Below are 24,591 nucleotides of genomic sequence, written 5' to 3' on the forward strand. Positions count from 1 at the left end.
AATAAAGCTTTTATTTCCTCTCAAAGTTTCCGTAAGCAGCATGGAGAGTAAGTGTTCTTCCACTGAATACTTTTGACTTTGACCTAAACAGTTGCAATTTGTCTCTTTAATTGATAATTACAACAATATTCATGTTGATCAGAATGTTTATGTACAGTATTTATAACCTTTCTTTGTGTCACAAAAATATTTTTTTGTGGTTAACTTGTTTTGGAAAGATGTTAAACATTGAATTCATAAATGTAAAGTTGATGAATAATTATATGGACATTATTTCTTTTCTCTTATGTTAAATATTTTTTCTCTATTAATTTTACAATATTTTATGTACCATTTATTGAAACTAAGGAAATTTGGAGAAATTAGTAAGGTTTATTTGTAGCAAGCACAGTCTTCTGAGTAATTATGTTTATAAAGTTGATAACTATGAATGTCTGTTTCTGTAACATAAAATAACTCACAATTGTTTGAAACCAACATAAATCAAGTATATTTTTGTGTTAACTGCAGAACAGTTCTAATACATATAATCTTTATAAATTAAAACATTAAACAAAGTTTATATTATTGTTCAATACTCTGTTTATTCTTTTGGTTGAACAGTTTATGGACTTACAAAGCTGTAATTTTGGTTTGATCCCCTGCAGTAAACACACACAACTCAATCTGGCTTTGCTCTAAAACAAAGTGTCTTTCCATGTTTGTTTTCTGGGGAAAATATGTATTTTTTATAGTTGGTGTAATGTTTTTTATTAACATGAATCAAGTTTTTTGTTATGAACATTAAAGATTCAAGATTACAAAAAGTGTGATGTTTCTTTCAAATAGTACTCCTTTAAACCCATTTTGGAATAAACCAAATGAAGTTTTTATGAAGTGGTGATTGTATTTGGTGAATTATTGAATTATACTTATGTTGGGAAGTTAAAAAGATTGAATCCAACTATAAACTAAAATCCAAGGTGGTGTAAAGATACAGAGTGTATTATCTTAGCAGTTCTCCTGATTTCATATAATGTGGTAATTTTATATATATATATCTCTCCTCATTGTGGTAAAAGTTTGCCTTTTGTACATACTGTAATGGCTTTTTTCTATGTGTTTTGTTTAAAAAAACATTTAATATCATACTGAGAGCTGATAAGAATTTTATTATAAAGATATAAAGAAGAAGTTTACCATTGGATTTAAAGTTTTTAAGGTAATATAAATTGTTAAGCTAATATTTACTATACAGTTTGGAACATTTTCTAAGGATACAGTTCTAATTCTTAATCTGTTTCTTTGTAGTCTGATTGGAAGCTCTTTAAGATTAGAAAGATGAAGCTCTGATATAAGTATGGAAATATTAAAGATGAAGGTTGAACCTTTTTCTGATGAGGAGAAGGATTCTTTGTTGGATATTAAGTTGGTGAAAAATGAAGAAACTTTTAAATTAACTAAAAGTAAGTGTAAACTTTTGGAATTTTAACATTTTATTTTCTCAACACAAATCTTGTGAAAATTACTTGAATTACTTTGTGTGCATAAAGTTCTTTCATCATGAATTGAAAATCCTGTATTGTGTATTAGGATTATATTTCTTGTTCTAAATATTGTTGCTAGTAAAATTAGATTGCATTGTCTTGCTTATTTGTTTTTGATATGAGAATCCTGAAACCAGTGAAACTGTCATAATTGTATTCTTTATCACCACCTGCATTGAGGTTAAACCTGAGTCTTTTCAAATGTTAACTAAAGGAGTAATACAGTACTCTGAGTAAAGCACTTTGTTATGAAATCAAAGTCCATCATTTGTTGCACCTCAAAAATAAGTCCCTTCCTTAGGCAGTACAAGACTGTAAAACAATAACAATGTATATCATATTTTGTGTACAAGAACTGACATTGTTCAGTGTAGCTAGATCCTCATAACTAAGTGGTTATTTTTAAATTGGGAAATCATAATGTAAAAACTGTTGCAATATTGAGGTAGCAAGTCAGCTAGAACTAGCATTATCTAGTTAATCAGTTTGTAAATAGGATCGTGAGTTAAACATAAGACAAGCTTCCTTGTATATTTGTTTTATGAAATCTGGAAATAGTATGTAATTTGAGTACATAAACCTAAACTTGAAGGAATAAAAGTTATTGGTGGGTTTTCAGGAAATTGTATTATAACAACAGCTGACCATTTGGCTAATTTAATACATTAGTCTGTATATTAAATTATCTACATTGATTTGATTAACCAAAATTAGGATTAATTTTATTAATATCACAAAAGTAGTCAACTAATAACATTTCTTACCTCTACACACGGAACAGCTTTATTCCTAGTGCATCTGCCTATGAGATTTGCATACTATTAACCTTGAGCTAACTCCCACATAAGAATAATGTATTTAATGTGAAATTAATGCAGCATGATATCATCATTCAACATAATTTTCTCATGGAGTAGTTCAACCTAAGCACCTTTCTAATGCATTGACTAGAACTGATTGTTAATCAGTTATTGAGACTCACTGTGGTTTCTTACTGATTTAATTTCAGTTTTCTATATGATACAAATTTCTCCTTGTATATAAAGCTTCACTCAATCTTGGACAGCCTTTTAAAGCATTAAAAAATCTTAATTCTTGCATAATGTACTTGTGCCCCTTAGTTCCCTCTGCTCATTTAGCATGCATAATGCATGTGACAGCTTTTTACCAGTAAGAACAAAACATATGCTCCCTGAACAACTAGCTATCTATGTATTACATTCCATGAACTTTACTTTTCATTTAGCATGCTGTTAGTTGGAGATGTTTTTTCTTGCTCTTGATTCTTTTTCAGTTTGTCTGCTTACAGTTTGGAATTTATTACATACTTTTTTGCATTGTTTTTTATAAGTTATGAACTAACAATTTAGTATATCCACCACTTTGCTTTTTGCTTTGTCTGAAGACTCGTTTAGCTTTATTACTAAAGTCTTGTGATTGGTGCTATTGAGTGTGGAGTGCAGGATTTGATTTGGTAGAGTTTTGCTTCCTATATAGGGGCTTGGTTTGTGGTCTTCTCAATGTGAGACAGCATGAGCTGATGACATTGAACGTGACAAGGAGGAATTTGGTGAAGTTTTTCTGCTATGTCTTTTTTTTTTTTTTTCTGTCAATGATGGAGGATGTTCAACTATTATTGCCATTCCTATAGCTAATTATTCAAGTTTCCAATATTTTGCAACTTTCTCCTCTGTCCTATGGTTCATCCCTTTTTCCATTAAAAGAGGTTCTTTTTTTTCAGATTACTTGGTATCTTCTAAAAATTTTTTTTTTTTTGTGGTTGACCTTTGGTCTTTCTCTTCACTTCAGGTCCTTCCCCCCTTTGCTCTTTCCATATTTCCTTCCCTCCTCCAACAGTCTGGTTTGTTAAATTTGTCTTTTCAAAAGTATTTCAGAGCTTCTGGTCAAAGCTGCTGTTGAATAAGTATTTCCAATTTCTCCAGGTTATTATTCGAGTTTTTGTTGTCTTCAAGGGGACCAGTTATAGATCAGTTCTTTCTCAATTAGTTTCTGGAACCCTTCATATAACCATAAAATCCTTTCTGTTCCCTCATTGGGTTATCACTTTGGGTTTGTAGATAACCAAATTCAATGTAACAGATGCTTGCTTATCTTCGTGTGCCCATATCTCTCTTCTCCTGTCAATTTGTTTTCACGAATTTTAGAGTTCTTCCATTCGAGCTTGTCACAACACCTTATGTATTTGTTGCATCATCTGAACTTTGCCATCTTTATTCTTTCTGTCTAGGGCTTATCATTATATAGATGACTGGCTTCTTCTGACTCTTTCCAGTGGCCGTCTGTTGTACATAGTTGTTTACTCCACCAGGACATGGCAAGGGTAGGTTAGTTGATTAAATTAGAGAAATCTGTTCTTTACCCCACTCAGTATCTCATTCATATGGGTTTATTATTCAATTCCCATTACTGTCAGGCACAGTCATCTCCTCTTCATATTCAGGATATGGAGAGGTTGGTAGTTAGGACTATATCCTCTTCTTCTCTGCCTTTTTTTTACTGGATGTGAGCTTTAAAAGCACTCATTCTTTCTTGGGCATAGTCATATATATTATCTTCAGTGGAAACTGTGAGATTAGTGGAATTTCCTCTTGGATCCATCAAATTGTAGGTCATCCTTCTGTTTTTCCTATGGAAATACCCTGCATGGTGGTTGAATAGAACCAATATTATTGTTGTGATTCCTCTTCCATTTCCTTGCCTGCAGCAGCATCTGTTCACAGATGCTTCTTCTGTTTGTTGGGGTGTGTTTCTAAATACACATGCAATCTCTGGAATTTGGACTTTTGGGAATTAGACCTTCATATCAGTCTTTTGGATCTCTTCGTAGTTTGCCAGGTCTTGTCTCATTTCTCCATCATCTATAGGCAAATATGTGGTTCTGACATATTACAACATTTCTTCAGTAATCTCCTACATTAAGAGACAGAAAGGTACCAAGTCCAGGCTCGCCATGCTTTTAGATACTGAGACTCCTTTTTTTGGGTTCAAGAGCTCAGTAGTCACTTATTGGTTTGCCATATTCGAAGAGCTTTAACTCTGATGAATCAGTTATCTTTACTACACAAAACCTTTCCTAAAGAGTTGTCCCTAGATCCCCAGGTTGTATTCTGTTCTGGGTACTTCCCACATCAGTGCACCTGAAACTCATTTCAACACCAAAGTTCTATCAATTTGGTCTCCAGTTCCTCATCTGGTAGCATTGAAAACCCAGTATTGTGTATTTGGATTATATTTCTTGTCCCAGATATTAATGCTAGTAAAATTAAGTTTTGTTTATTGTCTTGCTTATTTAAGTCTTTTGATATGAAAATCCTGAAACCAATTCCTTCAGCCAGAAGTGGTTGGGCTTTCACATTTATGCTTTCCAACCAAGCTTCTGTTCTTCATCCAATCTTCTCTGTATCAAGTACTCTTGGTAGCTTCTTATTAGTCAGCTCAAATTTGGTTTCCACTTCTCAAACTTTTGCAGATTTCATCTCCCTCTTTCTCCATTGCTCTTTCGTCAACCTGCCATCTCACCATTACAATTCTCTAACTTTATGCTTGGCTTTTGTTAGGTTCCTCACCAGACACATGTTTGACATGGCATGTTGTTTCTCCTTTGTATTCAGTCCTTAATATTCTATGTGCCTCATCATTCCCAGTTTTTCTCTTGGCATTTTGATCAGAATCTTTCATTTCCAACATTTTCAGGTTATCAGGCTTCTTTGTCCTGAATGATTTTTTTTTTTTACTTGATTGCGGCAAATTTTGTCATCGCTTGACCTATCCCTTCTCTGTAAGTCATTCTAGCCTTTTTTAACTTTTTCAATCGTATTTTCTCCTTCTTGATTGGGATGTTAATGTTGTCATCTATGCCTTATCAAGCCATTCATTTGAAGTCTTCTCATTCTGTTCCATATTTTTCTTTCCCTATATTCTTCTCTTGTTGGCATTGGATTGACATAGGTCTGACCTCTTTACGATGTTTATCATATATTTATCACGGTGCCTATGTTGTTCTTTATCTAGATCATTCCTTCCTTCTTAAAACCTCTTCTGCCTATGAAGGAAAATTTGCCCTCTCTGCTATCTTCATCCCTTTTACCTTGCATCTTTGTTCCTGATCACTTTGTCCTGTGCGAGGATTGCATTGTATATTTTTTGTAATTCTCCTTTTCATGGTTCTACTTCATGTTTGTTTATTTTCCAGAATCCTGCTGTTTTTTTTATCTTTCTTCAATCAGTATTTCAGATTAGGTTCATTTGGCCTATTTGGTTGGCCTTCTCTTCTGTTTCCTGCCAAGGGTGTCATCTTTATCACATCACATCTCATAAACTTGGCCACATCATTATGTTATTGCTTGCTTGTTTTTTTGCCATTTGAAGGAGATTATCCAGACCAGTATGTGGACTGCTCCTCTTTTGTTTATATTGCATTACTTACATCATTAAACTGTATTATTTGCTGGCAGATACCATTTCCCTTCAGTGGCAATTCTTTCTGCTTCAGTTTGATTATGGTGTCAAAGACTGTATTCTCTTTTGTTACTCTTTTTATTGTCCTTGCGGGGCCACATCCCCTTCTGTTAATTAAATTGCTTAAGAATTTAAAAATTAAAGAAAATAAATGAAATTGTAGTTTTATTGTATAATTTGCATCAACCAATCCTCTTCCTTTAACAGAGATTGTAATACTTCTGTATAAACTATATTTTTAGTTTCTTGTGGTGGCTTACTCAGTCACTTTTGCTGCTTGTGACTAGTATTGAGGACTGTTTTTTTTTAAACATGTTACTCTGAGGTACATAATTGTTATCAGAAATTTTTATGTACCTAACTGTTCTCTCCTTCCGAAGAAAAAGTGAATAAAAACTAATTTATTTACTGAGAATTTTATGTGTTTAACCTTTCGATTCTGTAAAAAGGTTAGTTTTGCATTTGTCAGAAGACACAAATGCATTTTATGAATTTAATTGTGACAATACATTAATAGCACATGTCTATAAGATACATATAAATTTTGCTTATGCTATTTCCACATAAATCAGACCAAAGGTCCAGTCCATCTTCTGTGGAAAACATTAGATTACAAGGTTTTCATCGACACTAAAAATGTAATGTTACAGATGTTAAACTTTAATACATTGGTTTCATATTTTTATGGGCCTATTATAGGGGCTGAAAGGTGCAAACAAGCACAAACTTATCTTAAAGAAGGGTTTGCATCATTTGTATTTCCCTCATGTTTGTTTGAAATAAGATTTTTTTTTTTTTGCTCCACAAGTAATAATTTTTATTTAAATTTGAAAACCATAAACTTTGTATAAATACAATTACTGAGGGAAATGTTAAATAATAAAATTGCAAAAATAACCTTTTTTTTTTACAACTTTTCTTTATCAATATACAAGTCTAATATTTTTTGTGTAAGGTTTTATTGGAAATAATAACATAAATAAAATTTTTTAACTTCTCGCATATTTTGAAAATACATATATTTATACAAATTAACAAACATATAAATATAATCATTTCCACCAATAATATGAGTTATAATGCTTTTATATGTGTTTTTGAAACTGCTGTTACAAAACTGTTATTGTTATTATTAAACAAGTTGTTTGTTTTTTAATTTTATGCAAAGCCACATGGAGACTATCTGCAATGGCCATCCCTAATTTAACTGAAAGATTAGAGGGAAGAAAACTAGTCATTACCACCCATTGCCAACTCTTGGGCTACTCTTTACCAACAAATGGTGGGATTGGCTCTCACAATATAATACTCTCATGGCTGAAAGGGTGAGCATTTTTGGTAAGATGGAGTTTTTGAACCCTTGAATCTCAAATTGCAAGTCAGGTGCCCTTACTACCTGGCCATGCTGAGTTAAACAATTTATTGTACCAAAATAACAAATGGCAGTATATAATTTTATCTTTCTACAGCTTAATAGCTATAGGGCAAAATTATAGTAAAAAATAAAATTGGTCAATAGTTGTTTGAGATAAAAATAATACCTAAGTATACACCTTCAGGATGTTTTCTTAGAGTGCATGCAAACGTTCAGGTTTCTAGATTCTTTCCTTTTATAACTATGGCACTGATACTCATACACACACAGGATGTTTTATTAGTACAGATTAAGATCTGCACCTGCTAAATTTATTGTGTTACACACCCTTGACATGGAGTGTTCCATAAGATCAGTGTCTTGGAGCTTCCAGCTATAGACATGTTTTGGTACATTTTCTTTATTTGATCAGAAGTCATCTGGTTATGATCCATTCTGACTTTTCTTCAGTGGTTGCTAGTCCCAAATACCAGTGTGGCATGTGTTCTCCATTTTTCCTCTTTATTCATATGTTGGAACTTCTTTTTGGGCCCACATGTATCTTTTTTTCTTTTCCTCCTCATCCAGTTTTCTACATTTAATGGATGCATCTCTTTATGGATGGAATATATGGGTTGATCAACTCTTAGACCAAGAGGTCCTATTCTGTTAATGTCCAGGGGATTCCAGTTATTGGTCTTTTTGATTTTGGGTGACTTTAACTTCAGTGGGATACTTCTCCCATTGAGGCGTTTGCTGTGTCTCTTACTTACAGTTTGCCTTGATTTTAGTGTCTCTGGTTCCTCATTTTCTTACCCTGGCTATAAACGTTTTCAGCCAGGATTTGACCCACACATTTGTCTCTTCTTCTCTGGTTGATTGCATTCATCCTTGATACTTTGTGTTCATTAGTTCCACAGTTTCTCCAGTTCTAAATTCCTCCTCTGTTGCCTTTTCTTCTCTCCCTTGCTTTTCTTTACTATCTTCAGTCACTGGTGTTTCATCCATGTCTTTCTGTCCTCCATCTTCATGCCTGGTTTTCCTCTGGTTATTATGAAGGTGATTTATCTTCTCCCATTGGTTGGCTACTTTTCTGACTTGTTTTATTGACCCTTCCTTCATGGAAGTTTCTCAATGCAAATGGCCCCCCCACTAGTACAGTGGTAAGGCTAGAGATTTACAATGCTAAAATCAGGGGTTTGATTCCCCTTGGTGGGCTCAGTAGATAGCCTGATGTGGCTTTGCTATTAGAAAAACACATTCAATGCAAGTGGAATTTTTTTGTCTTTTGTTTCTGGGTTAAGGATTTCTATTGATCAACCCACTGTTGTTCTTCATGCAGGTTTCCTCTCGTGACTTTTAGAGCAGGGGTCTTTTGTCTCCTTTTCACAGATTTTCAGGTGGTCCTGTCCCACACCTTTCATTTTTCCCAATCTTGCAAGTATACACCTCTGCTACACTTTACGCGTGGATATGTTCCTTCTTGATTTGTCATCTGCTCTGGCTAGCTGCCCTTCCAGATAGGGATATTGATGGGATCCTGCACTGTCTTACATATGAACTATTCTTCCAGTGTTCCTTGTTTTACTCCACTTTCTTCTCTTTGCCTGTGGATGTTGGTGATCTGTTTATTTTCCCATACTCTTTTTCTTTCCACATATCTTCTCCTTTCTATGGATTATTTTTTCCATCCAATGCTTAAGCAATTTTTTTGGAATAATTCCTTAGTTTAACCACTTTCCCTTCATTCTGTTTCAAACTTTTATCCTCATTCTGATCCAGATAGACTTCTATGTCCTTTACTTTCTACTCTGTTATATTGCATGAATGGGTCCCTTTTGATGTGTCTTTTCCATTTCTTTCTTTCTTGGCAAATGTCCTCTTTTTGTGTTCTTTCTCTTTTGCCAATTGTGTTTGGTTCTTTATTTGACTAGGTTCTTTCTCTTTACTGTCTTCCTCTTGTACTTTGTTTTGGGTGCTTTGTCACCCAGTTTGATATCTTATCTTCTTATTGGCATTTTCTCATTGTTCTGTGGAGGTATTTTTTCACTTGGACATGTGGACTACCCATGATACATTCATCTCTCACTATATGCATAGGTTTGCATCTTTTTCCTCTTTGGGTTATTGTCTTCCATTTGTAATCATTCTAGAATATCAGAATTCAGTTAGACTTTGACAGGGTAGGTTGTTTTTTAATTACTATTCATTTTCAGGGGCCCTTTTATAAATGCTCATTGTTTGGTTCCTGCTTTGGGGCAAGCAGTGCCTGACGAAGTAATCTTCAACTGTTCATATTCATAGTCAAGCCTTGCTGACTTGCATATTAAAATTCTATAGCTACTCAACACACACTGCAAAGATGTGGTGTTTCCCAAGATGTATTGTAGTTTTATCCTCATGATAGAATTGCTTCATAACTTTGCCCTTTTCAGATCATACCCACCCATGGACTAAATGAATAAAGCAGAAGGGGGATAGCTGCCCATCCCTGCCATGCCTTGTATTGAATAAATCAGTATGGTCTGCTTTTAAAAATAGGATTTTGTTGTCAGCCATTGCACTATCTGCAGTATTGTTCCTGTGGATCTTAAACTGCATTTGACTCCACTTTTCTTCTAATGGAGTTGAGAGCCCATACCACTTTCCACTTTCAAGCCACTGGAATGATAGACCATTGAATGGGTTAACTCTAAACATAGGCTCAGCCAATCTGACTGACCACATAACCTCTTTGTACTCGTTTAAATTCGTTATAGATTTAATACTTACTTTCAATATAGTGTGTATATCTTCACAACACTTGGCAGCCTTTCAGTTAACATTACAAGTTTTTCACATGCCAAAAAGCATTTTGTGTGAAGTATTTTTTAAAAACTGGATTAAAGATTTGTCAATTAATATATTGATCATTTGTTTCGAATTGTTTATGTGAAAATTAATTTTGGTGTTAAGGTTAAAAGTACTTTTCCTGATTTGAAAAATTTTAAATTTCCTTTGTGTAATCCCTAAAGACTTCTTCATACATTTTAAATGTTTCTTTCAGTGAAACTTTATATTTTATCTGTTGTTTTCTCTACCTTAACTTATAGTGAGATTGGTCAATTTGACTGACCTTGTAACTACCCAAAAAATTGAAATAAATTACTCTTTTTTTTTTCTTTTTAGAATGGTTTCAAATTGTAACATGAAACTAATTTATTCTAAGTAACTTTAAGCTTATAACAGTATGCCTCCATTTATAATTAAATTTTATCATTTTATGATCCTTTTGATTGCCCTTTGAACCATGTCTAACAACTATTTGGTTAATAATAAGTTGTAAATCACTCTTGGCACATGTATTGAATTACATTACTTGCTTGCTGCTCATATGCTTGCCTCATGAAACATTTTTATTCAGTTATTTTACCTAATATTATCTTAACTATGCTAAAAAGATTCTTATATTTACATTTTAGTTACTTTTATACAAGTAAAGAATAAACTTGGAAAAAATGTACTTTTTCAATCTTATGTTTTTTGCTATTGATTGTTGAGGACATATAAGCCTATTTTATACTAAAGGTAGTAATATAGTCAGTTATTTTTATTTTGTTAAGTAATATATCAAGTAACATGCAGAAAGTAGACAACTGTTCTTAACTCTCAAGGTCTTTTTGGCTTGCTAACTTTGCAACAAGAGCAATTACAAATTCATCCAAACTAGTTATTAAATTTCTCGTGTGGGTACTATGAGTGAAATTGCTTATCATCTCATCTCTTCAGAACAATATGTTATACAATGTCGTTTCATAGATGAAAACCTTGACTATCTATGGTTATAGATAATGTATAATTGAATGAAAGATACAACTATTAACAAATTCTGAGAGAGAGGATGTGACAGGTTGATGTAGTGGGAAGGGTTTGATTTTCTATTCAGTAGCTCTAATAACCAAACAAAATTGAAGGCTATAAAAGATATAATTTGTTTGAGCAACAGTGATGCTATAGTGAGTAGTTGACATTTAATTTTGTACTATTTCAAGGTGTGGTGGCTAAAGTATAAAAGACAAGATGTGCCGAGAACATAGGTGACATGTTTCATGCTAGGGGAAACGCAGGAACTTTTAAAGTATTGCCTTATAGAACTAGAAACTTAAAACTAAATATGGATTATTAGCTATGATTTTATGCTCTACTAATTGATTTAACATAAACAAAAACTAGTTTAACAAAATGTTGAATATAAGACACTAAAACTTTCTGTCATACATAGTAATGGATATACAGGGTGGAAGGGTTAATGAAATGCAAACAGTATATAGAAATAATTATACAACCATTCAATTGAGAGTATGGAAGTGGTCTTTTGCTGGTGTAGATGATGGGGGATATCCTTCAGTATAAAACATTAAAAAAAATTGGAGTAAGACATCAAAATTGCAGTTTTCCCTTTTATTTGAAATCCCTCATGTGGATGTCAGTTCCCAGTGGCTGGGGTTTAGAATTATAGTAGAACCAATCAACATAAGTCCTCACAAATGTATTACAGATGTTTATATTCCTTCTTCAGTTCTACTCCATCAGAGTCACATTGGAGATAACTGTGAATTATTACAGTTTAATCCCTTGCTCTGTCACTCAACATTTTTTATTTCGACAATTTTAATGTACTTGAGGTGGTTCTGGCCAGTTTGGTTTTTGATACTGGATGCAGTCTTCCTATGACAATGTATCAATTTACCATATTCGCATGTACTCCCTTCATCAGCCACATGGTGCTAGATTCCCTTCAGTTTCATGCACTTAAGGTGATTATGGTATGATTGTCTTTCCCACTCCCACATAAAGTTCAGGAAGTTTAATCCTTTCATCTATGTAACTTGAATATTTCTCCATGTACATCCTACTTCCATATATAAATAGAAATTAGGTGAATTGTTCTGTTCAGACATAACTTCTTTCAAGCTCCTTAGGGCATGTTTGGAGAAAGGATAAATAAATTCCTTAACTCTTGACAGAAGCCTTTCCCATTTTCTATTCATATAGTCTCGATTTCTTAGCCAGTTATACTTATTTGAGCTAGGTGTGTATAACCAAATCAATAACACATTTCAAAGTACCATTTCCCAATAATTAGTTAAAAATTCACAGAATTATATATGGAACTAGTCAAACTGCTCTTAGCATATTTTATTTTACTTTTTTCTTAGCTTGCACTTCAGCATAGTTTCTCATCTAGAAATGTGTAAGTCAAATTGTATTTAGGGTTTAATTTTATATTTCAGGTAATTGTGTTATTTATGCTTTAAGATACATATTTGAAAGGATTAATATATTTTTTTTAAACATAAACCATTATCTAAGTTCACAAGGATTAGCAAGTGTGCTATTTTACTGATGGCTAAAGTTTCTCAACCTGTAATATTGGCCAGGGATACTGATGAATGTGTGTTATCATAAAAAATAACATTCTAAAGGACAGGAATGAAAAAAGAAAATTAAAATTAAATTGTATGTGAAAGAGTAAAGACGTAATTAAGAATAATAGCAAAAAGATGTTTCAAGATTATTTGATAGAAATTAAAAGATATTTAGTTATTTCTCTTTTAAGCATTTCATTGCATTGTACATTGATAATAGCTAGAGTTAGTGAAATGTTAAAAAAATTAAATATAAACATTTACCTTAAAACAACTTATGAGATTCCTTTAGAAGGTTCAAGAAGCTTTGCAAATTAAATTTGAAAACTTTTAGAAGAGGAAAAGTATTTTTATACTTAACATGAAAATCCAAGTATAAACAACTATAATAAATAAAGTTTATTTGAAATACTTTATAAATATAATCTCATTCTTGATACACAAAAAACATGAAATCTTTAATAAAACCTTACCAATCTTCACAAAAATACCCAAGAAATCTCAGAGTTATTGTAAATATTATTGCACTATACATAATTCTCCATACAAACTATTCTCATTGGATACTGCCCCGTCTCCTCAGAGTTAACAGATGTGTCTTTAACAAGATTTTCAGTTGGTGATTCCCTGAAGAATTGGTCCTTCATATCAATCTGTTACAACATTTAACAGTATATTGAATGGTTGAATTGTCTTCTTATGATTGTTTGTGGACATTTAGTTACAATCTATACAGACAACTCTATAATTGTTACCCATATCAATCATCAGGGGATCTTGCTCTCTCAGTTTCCACACACTCAACCTTCTTTTCTGAACCCATTCTTTACAGGAAGGACAAATAGTTTGTAATATTCCAGGTACCCTATATCTTGTTACATATCATCCCTCAGGGCTATGTGAGATATTACCCAAAGTAGTCTCTTGATCCTCTGGTGTTCAAATGGCTTTGCAGTTGTTTGGGCACTTCTCTTACAAATGCATTTGTAACTCATCTGAACACTAATCTGCTCTTTTTCTTGTCAGCAGTTCCTTATTCATCAGCTCTACTTTAGGATTTTTTTGAGCCAAGACTTTTCCAACCTCTTCCTCTGTGCTTACCCTCCTCTATAATTTCTTTCTTGTATTCTTTTTCTCAGTTGGGACACCATATCAAGTCCTACATACAGCGTTGTATTAGATTTCTCAACTGTGGTTTACTCTATTGAAACTTCTCCTTTGCTCCTCTTTCTCTACCTCTGTCACAATCCCTACTCCTTCAACTTTAATTTACCTTCTCCCATTCAGCAGTGTTGATACAAGTAGGTTTTGTTTGGTACTTTACAAGATGTTCTAAATTCTCTTCATGGGTAACATTCCTTCTTTCTCCTTCTATTTGCCCATCCTTGATTATCAAATAAAATGGCACATTTTCTACAATTAGTCAGTGCATCATTCTTTCTCTTCTTCCAATCCTTCTGTTTCCAGTATTTTTGAATTTATTATGTGACTCTTCTTCCAAGGTTTATCACTGTCAACCCTATCTAATACTTTTAAGTTTTCCCCTTATTGTCGTCTGTTCTCCTCTCCAGTCATTACTATGTTCTTATTTGTTTCAACACCACCATCCCTGTCCTGCTGTACCTTCTAATTAGGATTAAACGTTTTTCTCCGTTTGCTCACCCTTCCTCTTATTGACTCTTTAACCTCTTGTTCTTTGTGCCATTTTTCATTTACACCCTATTTTTTACTTCTTTTTGCCTGCCTATTCCATGGTTTCTTCCCATATTCTTTTTCATCAATTATATATTCTTTATCTTTATTATGTTTTTCTACTCAAAACATTTGCAGCTCATTAAAGGGAACAGCACATTTGTTCCTAATTTTCTTCTATCTGTTTTTCACCTTTATTTTTGCTCTGATCCTGTACCTTCTTTGTCCTGTCTATGAAGTTCAGTTTTAATTGGCCTGCACTTTTGAGGCTCGTACTTCCTCTGTTTATTCCTTGGAATACCTGTTCTGCCTAAATTATTTCTCCTGTCACCTTCACAGGATGGCTTTGTCAACTCACCTGCTTAGCCTATGCTTTCTTGGATTACAATTATCATTGTCTTGTTCAAGTTCTCTCTCATAAAATCTCTGGCTGCTCACTCCTCACTCCCCCCACCTTAGAGAAGATTTTGTTGGGTAGTACATAATCATGGGTGTAGATTTTTTACACCCAATGGGGGGGATGATTTTTGCAACCACTTATGTGGACGGTTCAATTTGCATATTGGTAATCTCTGATTACATGAACCTGAAAGCTGTAAACATGCAGTCACAGAGTAATCTTGTTGCCACGATACTTCAAGGTTTCCATGTAGATTTGTATAAGTGAGGTGTTGGGAACAGTTTTCAAAATGTTAATAGAATAAAGACAAATGTGTCACAAATTAACTGCCACATGAATTTATTCCTGCACACTGTACGGTATAAAAGATGGCCATTATACTTGACAAGGTTACTAATACTTTTCATTGCATGAATCACGTTTTTAAATATTAATAAAATTAGTAATTACCCTTGATAAGTTTATATCTACTGAAAAACTATTCATGTTTGATAAAAATAATTAAAATGTATTTGCGAACTCTTGAAAATTACACATCAGTACAATGTAGCACATCGTATTGAAAAGTATTCATACTTTCCATTGAAGTAAGATTCATTTAGTCCTTTAGTCTACATGTTCCCAAACGTAGACCTCCTTTGTGATGATCTGTTTATAAATTCTTTCATAAGCTCATCTATATGTATCTTGTCGACCTCATCTGTGTGAGTGTGACAAACTGCCACATGGTTAAGGTGGCACTGAGACATAGTTGACCTTACCCACCTCTTCAACCATCTTAATGCAGAAAAGCTGTGTTCACAGTTGCAGCTGGATACTGGACATATAAGCAAAATTTTTATGAGAAGAAACTTCACTATACATCTGCTGGCTTGTTTCATGCATTTTACAGTAAGCATCCTTTGCACCTTTCAGAGATACTGCTTTTGTTCCTTTGAACATGGGCAACTGAAACTCAAGCCGTTGTGCAGAGATTTCTGGACAGAAGTTTATAACCGAGTTGTCATACTTGCCAGATGTGATCATGTTCTCAAGTGCCAGATATTGCCTCAAGTCATTGTTGTCTGCATTGAATCTAGTGGTCAGATGTTCTATGACTGTATCTACAAATTCAAAATATAGGCTTCTGTAGTAATCTCTAGCTGTTGCAGAATGGTGTGCTGAGCCATCACCTGTGATCCTTCTGAGGGGGGGGGGTCTGCAAATGCGTGGTAGTTTCAATAGGCACCAGATCTAGGGAAGTTACCTTTTTCTCAGCATCATCAAATATCTTGTAATTTTCCTCTGTTTGCAATACCCGCAATTGCTCAACTGTCATTGCAGATGCTTTAATCATGCCATATACTATCACTGATTTTGCTTGGAATGCACAGTTTAGTTCCTCTAATGCAACTAATGGATGCTGAGCCATCAACAATCCTAAAACTGTCTTTCCTTTGCCAAATCTGTCCAGCAGACCTCGTGCTTTCACTGCTACATCTGATTTTTTATTTGTTAATTCAAACAAAGAATCAACAATGTCACTGTAGTGATCATTAGCACATGTAATTGCAGATAGGTGGCACAACCAGCATGTTGGACACAGTGGGCAGATGTATTTAACTGGACCATTGTGGCTGTCTGATAACACAATATTTTCAAAGATTGTCTTGTATTTGTCTGACCTCTGAAACAAGACATCAAATTCATGTACCCACTGGATAGAATCTCAAACACATTCACAAGCTTCAACTGCATGTTGCATTATTAAATTAGCCTTGTGTGCTCTGCAGTGAAAAAACAAAGCTGACGGTTGGTTCTCTTTTATTTTTGCCTGGCATCCACTGTACCCACCACTCATTTTAGAGGCTCCATCATAAGTTTGTGCTCTTAATCCTGATAGTGACAAATTGAGTCTAGGCAATACATCAAGTATAGTCGAGGATATTGTTTCACCAGTTGTATTGGAAACACTGTACAAACCAAGAAATGTCTCACGGACGTCAAGGTTCTCATCTACGTATCGTACACATATTGCTTCCTGTTCGGCACCTGTAATATCTTGAGTGTCATCAACCATTAATGCAAAGATTTTACTTTGCTGCACTTTGTGTGCTAAGTTTCTCAGTATTTGATGGCTGAACATCTTCATTATTTCATTCTGTGCCTGGGGTGAGGTGAATGTGGTTTTCTTTGACAAGTAGGCCATCAACTCAGGATCTTCCTCTTCCAGGAGCTTCATTAACTGCAGGAAGTTCCCCTCCGTATCAGTATGTCCACTTAATGCTAAACCTTGATGTAGTAAGAAACGTAAACATCTGAATATTTTGGCTAGACTCCTTTTGCATTCTTCCTGCTGCTTCTTTTTTCCATCATGTAGCTGGACAGTCACTGGAGTTACATCATTTGAACATTCTGGAGATATAGCGAATCTGTGCTGAGAGGAGGATTGGTGTTCGTTGAATTTCTGTTTTGCCTTTTTCCAGTTGCAAAAACCGGGGGATATGAAGGTATATTCCACTGGCCTCTCCAATTTTCCTGTAAAAAGGCCTCTATTTTCCACATTGGCACAATGAAAGCATATGACTTTTTGAGTCTGATTGTCGAAGTGCAGCCATGGGAACTCATCAAACCACTTGCCCCGGAATTTGAGATTTTGCTTTCTGTTGTGGTATTTGTTGTGCATCTGGATAATATGGCTTTCCACACTGTATCTGTGGAGTGTCAGATTTTTCATTACTGCACAAACTTCTTTCACAACTATCTGGTGATTCATGTTGTGCAATAGTTGCACAAGCGATTTCAGACTCGTCCTCTGATAAACATGGTATTTCCTCTGTATGGCAAGTTTTTATTCCTTTGCTTGAGGTTGTTGGATTATCTGCATCTGCATTGTCACTTGTAGTACTAGTAACTGGCTTGCAGAACTGTCTAATATCAGAAAGTTTCAGACGCTTGCTTGTCATAATTGGAATCTGTTTCCCAGATGACTCAACAGGCTAAAGTATAGTCTTTATTGAAAAACTCTAACGTACAACGAACGAAGATAAAACAGAATGGAAGTGGGACTGAACTGTACAATGTATTTTAAGTCGAACACGCAAACCTCACAGTGATTACCGAGCCGACTGACCGCTTGAGCATCGCTGGGACAGTGATGTGTGCTAGTTACAATGCAAGTAATTGCAAGTTTCTCAAAAAATACTTAAACATCACAAATATATTATATTCCTGTTAAAGTTCATCAAAAGGCAAACACGTTGTGATATAATGTCTATTAGTACATATATTAAATAAAAACACCTAAAACAAAAACTAGCAATACAATTCGAGTAGAGGCTTCAGGCCGTTGAAATCGCTCCTTTTGTGTTCTAATTATACAAGAAAATACAATATTTTTACTATCTATGATAACAGAATATATTGTTCTTTTACCATAAAGCACCAGAAATATATTAGAGGGCAGTGATAATCTGAAATTTCATGGATTAATGAGGGCCACAAACACAGGTGTAATGAGCCCTGTTGTAAAATCGAGACTCAGACGAAAGGGAGAGGAGGGGGTGATGTAGGGTGCATCTGGATCCGAGCGGCCTGAACCTGTTGTTAGCTGTACACTAAACGTACACTATGGTCAGTGGCTTTGGCAGCTTAGGAGAGTAAGGTGTTCGACAATTAAACCGACTAGACATGCATAAGAACAAATGGCATAGAAAAACTGCACAACATGCACATAAGATTGATGCAGCTGCAAGCTACAAATGGCTTGCCAGATCTAGATCACAGAGGTTTACACTTGGGAGTAATATTTTCGAATTTCATGCTCTGTTCAATCTGTTGTGATGAAAATTTTACTTAATCTTACACTACGTACAAGACGTAGGTAGATTCTGTGATAGTGCTTGCAAGCCTTGCATGTATACTTATGCCTACTGACTGATACTTACGAATTATCGCTTAGATTGAAAAGCTTAGAAGCACACCTTTATTAAAGATGTACATTTTGGCTACTGAAAAAGCCTATATCTAGGCCTAATTATGTAATTCGATTGGTAAGAGCATGAGAATCACAAGAACAAACACATAATTTGTAGGCCTGTAATTCAATAAAACAATTCAACAGACCAAACTGTAGGGGGGGGATGATTGTATGCACCATACCCCCCACGTAAAATGAAGGGAGGATGTATCCCACCCATCCCCCCAGGATCGATGCCCCTGTACATAATCAATGCTGCATACTTTTCCACACATTATCTTCATCATCTGGATATTTATAGGTCAAGCTATAGGCTACTTCCCATTGTCCATCCACCTAAGTGGTTCTGAGTGGTGAAGTTCTTTTTCTGTTTCTCCTACTTTTCTAAGCTCCTCTTATATTTCACAGGATTCCACTAAGTGGCAAATGAGGCTTTTCAGGGTATACGTAACTAAACCTGCACAGTGTATGGCTTTTCAGGGATGTTCCACAATACTGTTAAAAGTATTCATGTAAAATAGTTACTAAACAAGTCCTGATCCAGACTGTACTCACTCATAGACTACATGAATAAAGCAGTATTGTGATAGCTGCTTATTCCTCCAAGTCCCAGATAAATAAACTGGGGCTGGCTTGATTTTAAATAGTGTTTTTGTGGTCACCCAATGCATTGTATTAGGATGTTACATTTTTCTGGGCTCCCCATTGTAATTTCACTTCTTTTTATTTTTTTTTCATTTTAGTAGAATACAGGAATCATTGTCAATTCTCAGTTCCTAGCTTCTGGGGTGGTTGACTACAAAGAATTCTTCATGATAAATTCTTCTTAACAGAGTAGGGTAATGGTGTTATGTTTGTGTCAGTGGTGCAAACACTCGTCCTTCTGCAAGATCAACAAAAATACCCAATGCCACTTGGTTTTGGACTGAAATTGGTCCAACACATATACTTTTGTCCATCCTGCTGTTGCCAAGATGTTGATTCCTATGTGGTCTTGTACTGGATGTGTGCAGGAACTGCACACATGAGTCTTTACTCAGTTTATAAAATGGAGGTTACTTTCCCTTCTTTGTGGGATTAAGGTGAAGATGACAGGACCCTCCTCCTACTGCATATCAAATGAAAAATACCTAATGCTGCCTGATTTTGAACTGGAGTTGACCTACTACCTATGATCTAACATGCTCTAGTCACATTACATAATATTAAATGTCTATGAGCCAAAATCAAATTCTGGACTGTGCTTGTTTTCCACCCATAATAGAGGCACATATCCATAATGTAAATAAATAGTGTACCCTAGTCTGTATGAAGTGCAGTCTCCCATATATGTGCCCCTATATGTTTCCATGGTATAAAGTGCTACACTTTAGGGGTTCACTTTAGGTGTTTTGCAAAGGAGGCTCAGCCATGTTTTGCACCATTTCCTCAACCACTTCATTGTATAATTCTAGTTATTATGTGGAAGGAAGTAAGATATAATGTATTTTCAATAGACACTTACTTCTGGTTACACTTTTCATTCATTCTTCCCAGTGTTCAATGTACATTTACTTGCCTGATATCAAAGTGGTGATTAAGCAATCAGTATGGAGGGAGCCAACTGAGCTAGAAGGGTGGGTTACATTTCTATTAGTTGGAGGAATGTTGTATGTAGCAATATCATGTGGAATTATGCTATCTTAAGTGGAAGTTTCAAGGTTAGTGGTGAGCAAAAATTGTGTATATAGAGGGCAGCACTAAATTGAGAAATCTGCTATGTGAGAGAAAGTATGCACTTGAAATATATTTCAGTGTTGAAAAATTTTAATATTCCATTGTGAATAATATAACCTTGCCAGTTAGTAGGAACATAAGCTATGGATAATTAGAAATATTTTATTTTTCTAGTTATATTTTTTTTACTTCTCCTTTGCTCTTCACGTTTGAAATTATTTTGTGCACAAGATATTCAGAAACTGATAATTTGCTGATAATTCATATTTTCCTGGTGGATATAAGTTTTGTACACTCAAATTTAAATTATACAAGGGGCATGCTTTACCAAATATATTGCAGAGATTATGATTGATTGTTGCATAAATTATATTCAGTCTTGTAGATAAATATATATTACTTATACTCTAGCAGAAGAAGAAGCTAGGTACATAGAAAAAAGATCTTCAGATATTACTTTGAAGATTGATGTAACCACAGAGGAACAAAAAGGGAACTGTGATGGAGCACCAGAGAAAATTGAGGTACTTTGTAGATTACAACTTTACATTTTTTCCATATTGAAGTGATTATGAAGCTGTAATAATGTATTTTTGTATTACATTTGATTGGTATTATTAGTGGTGATATATTTCTAGTCACAAGGTGGAGAAATTCACTACAAGTTTATTATCTGCTTTACAGCTATTACACTGTTGTTACTGCAACATTAATATTTATCTATTTATGTACATTATAGTGTTCTTAATGTAGCATTGTTATTATTAGCTGTCCTCAAATGTTAACTGTTCTGACATTGATATTTTTAGTTTACAAGTATTATTCAGTAACAATGTTCTTATTGTAACATTAATATTAGCAATCATACCTGTGACATTAATAACGCTGCACAACAAAGGTTTTGCTTCTTGAACACTGTTGGGTGTTCCTTATAGATTTTTGGCTGCTGATTATGAAAATCACATCCAAATTTGCCCATCACGTACAGTTTCATCAAAATCTTCATTTTCATCAGGACATTGCTAGAATGGAAAAAGGATATCAGGGTAACTGGAATCCGTCAAAGATTGCTGACTGCTGTTGGATACTGCAACGTGATGCACCAGAGATTGAATACAAACGAAAATCAGGAGCAAAACACTTTTAATTATGCTAAATGTAATAGCGTATTAGAAACACAAACGCAGTTAAATATGTTATTGCCAGGAAACAGTTAACTGTTTATTTCTCAGAGTTCCTACGTGATGAAGCAAAACCAAAACTAAATTTGTGCATACCCACCAGGTACCTGTCATAATCAGCAAAACCTTTTCAGGAAGCAAAACTTTTCAAAAAAATTGTTGTGCAATTTATTGATGATGCTTGTTTGTTTTGCAACATTATTTTGTAGTAACACTAACATTAGCCAGCCAAAGGTTTAATACCATTCTTATTGTAGCATCAACTTTAGCTATCCATAGATCTTACATTTCCTTTTGTAACATTAATAGTGAAAGAAGTATTCGTTATTTTGTAGCAACATTATTATTATCAGGCTGCAGATGTTTTCTTACATTGTGTTCTACAACTTGTACCAATTAGGTTTGAAAATCATTTCAGATAAAACAAAACTGATACTAAATTTGGTTTTATTTAACATTTATTAAATTTTTTGTTAAATGAACTGCATGGGTTTTACATAAGTGAACATATATTTGTATAATTGTGTTTTAAATATTAAAAAATAATGGTCTACCTGAATTAACTTTGGATAGAATTTTCTATTAAATCAGCCATAATGTGATCTGATATGGATTTGTATATTAAAGCAACCGTAATGTGGTATATGATATGGATATGTAAATAATACTATCCTAGTAACTGTACTATTGCATTGCAGTACATTTTGCTTTAAAATACTGTAAGTTCATTATTAATATACCTTTTTATTGTCACTCTGATGTGTGAATTGTCTGTTATAGTGGCTTCAAATGATCTGTATATTAGTTTGTTCAGCAGTATAAAATCAGAAAGGAAGTTTTGAAACTTTGTGATGGATACACATTTAAAGTGTGTTGTAAATAGCTATTTTTGAAACTTTATGTGGACATTGTGGAACATTTAGAAATTTTCTGCACTATTTAACCATTGTATGTCAGATTAATAGTATAGAGACCTTTGAAATAATATGATGCAAAAAAATGAATAAAAATTCATTAGTCACAAAATGAAAGCAAACCAAAAAACATCTGAGGACAAGTATTAAGAATAATAATTTTTTAATTGTTATTGTGAAATTGTTATAATAAAAAATAACTGCTGTATGTTTAATTCATAAGTCACAATATGTCAACAGTTGATAAAAATATGAAATAAAGTGAATAATGCCATTTTTTAACTCTGAACTGGCTGCAGTAATTCAGAAAATTTCAAGTTACTTAACAGTTTTAAGTATTACCCTTTTTACATTTGTTTTTTAATTCTATGGTCTTGTTTGTGTACTTTGTATTTAATAGAGTAGTAATTGTGATATCAAAAGCATTACATTGCAGTGGTAGCCATTAGCTCTTTCCTGTAGACCCTATATAAACAATGCTTAGACGTGCACTTGTGAAATTTGAAAATAAAAATTTTTAGATCTCGTATGAGGCTTTGAACTCTAGTACAAATTTGAAGCCATTCTTTTACAAATCATTTAGTTTTACAAATTTTGTTGTCCATAAAATAGTACATACAGTGTTCAAATATGCATTTTAGAACAACAAAAAAAATCTGTCAATAGAATGTAATGTCACAAAACTATGGTACTCTGGCTTTCTAAGTAAATTATGAATAGATTAAATAAATTATCAGTGATTCAGAGCAGGGGTAATGATAAAAATGCTAAGAAACCAGAGTCATTTGTATACTTTGCACCATGAAATAGAATAATAGTAATCACTTTCTATTCATTAGTTATAAGTATGCCCATCAGCCATGAGAGTGGATTAGCAAACAATTTTGAAAGAGAAAGAGAAAAATGGTGGGGGATTCTAGAGGGTTTGACAAATTTATAGAAATATCAGTAACTAAAGAAGGAAAGATATTAAAATCTTAAATTATTGTTTATAGTAATATAAACTTCATGTTTGTAATTGGTTGGAAGTTTTAGAAATCAGATTATAAAGTTTTAAATTCAGAACGTGGATGCATCACGTGACGAAGAGAAATAAAGACAGTGTATCTTTCAAATGTTTATTTTGAATTTAAGAAGTTAAAACTAAGATAACATTTTGAATAATAAACAACATGTTTATGCCAATGTTATTGCAATATATTTATAACAAAAGGTTGTCACATGTGCAGAAAAGTCAGGCTGAATCTAAAAGATAAAGTTAATAATTGTCAATTTCAATAGGACACACATGAATGTAATTTTGTTTAAGAAGGTGTCACTTTCATGATCAGTGTGTGTGACATTATAGATGTTTTGTGCACTACTGTTGAACCTAGCATTCATATTCTGTTAACCAATAAAAAAGTTATTTCAATTTACAATCAGATCTTAACATATGAACAAAGGAAATTCATTGTATTTACAAATACTACTATTCAAATTATTATTTTAATTTTATTGGTGCTTGTACATTCACAAGGCAGGAGTTATAGAATCTTATTCTTTAACATTGTAAAGGCAGGTTTAGCAAATATCCATGTATTATTGGTTTAACACTTTCTCAAGGTGTAAAAAGCTATGTCATCGAGATTGTTGAATTGCATTCAAAATTTTATTCAACTATTATTCTAAGAATTTATCTCAATATGTTTGGAATCAAATTTTAAATTGTAATTCAAACTTTAATTTTGAGCTAATTTCTTTATTTAAAAGTGCATATTAAAAGAATACAAATATAGATTTTAGTGATTTGTGGTATGTTGAATGTGGCAGTGCTTAAAATTAGATGTTTGTGATGTCAAAATACTGAGTCTTTAGTTTTGTACAAATTGTGAACTCAAATTACTAATACTGACAAACTAGAATATAAAATAAGAACCTCATATCTTTTATTTTTTTTTAGATATGGCTCACATACTGAATC

General features: G+C 33.6%; 1 protein-coding gene across 5 annotated transcripts in view; it reads left to right on the top strand.

The window, feature by feature from the left end:
* Positions 1-24,591, top strand: part of LOC143223490 (uncharacterized) — a 55,886-nt gene that overhangs the window by 3,581 nt on the left and 27,714 nt on the right. For 3 of the 5 annotated variants that reach the window (XM_076451543.1, XM_076451541.1, XM_076451542.1), the window contains exons 2-3: positions 1,291-1,445; positions 20,945-21,057. In XM_076451543.1, coding sequence (XP_076307658.1) covers positions 1,340-1,445; positions 20,945-21,057 — 219 coding nt within the window. In that variant the 5' untranslated portion in view covers positions 1,291-1,339. Of the gene's footprint in view, positions 1-1,290; positions 1,446-7,220; positions 7,344-20,944; positions 21,058-24,591 lie in introns of those variants that run through there. The other 2 variants (XM_076451544.1, XM_076451545.1) reach the window with 2 other exon arrangements.

Source organism: Tachypleus tridentatus, chromosome 8, assembly GCF_004210375.1.
Source record: "Tachypleus tridentatus isolate NWPU-2018 chromosome 8, ASM421037v1, whole genome shotgun sequence".
NCBI lineage: Eukaryota > Metazoa > Arthropoda > Merostomata > Xiphosura > Limulidae > Tachypleus > Tachypleus tridentatus.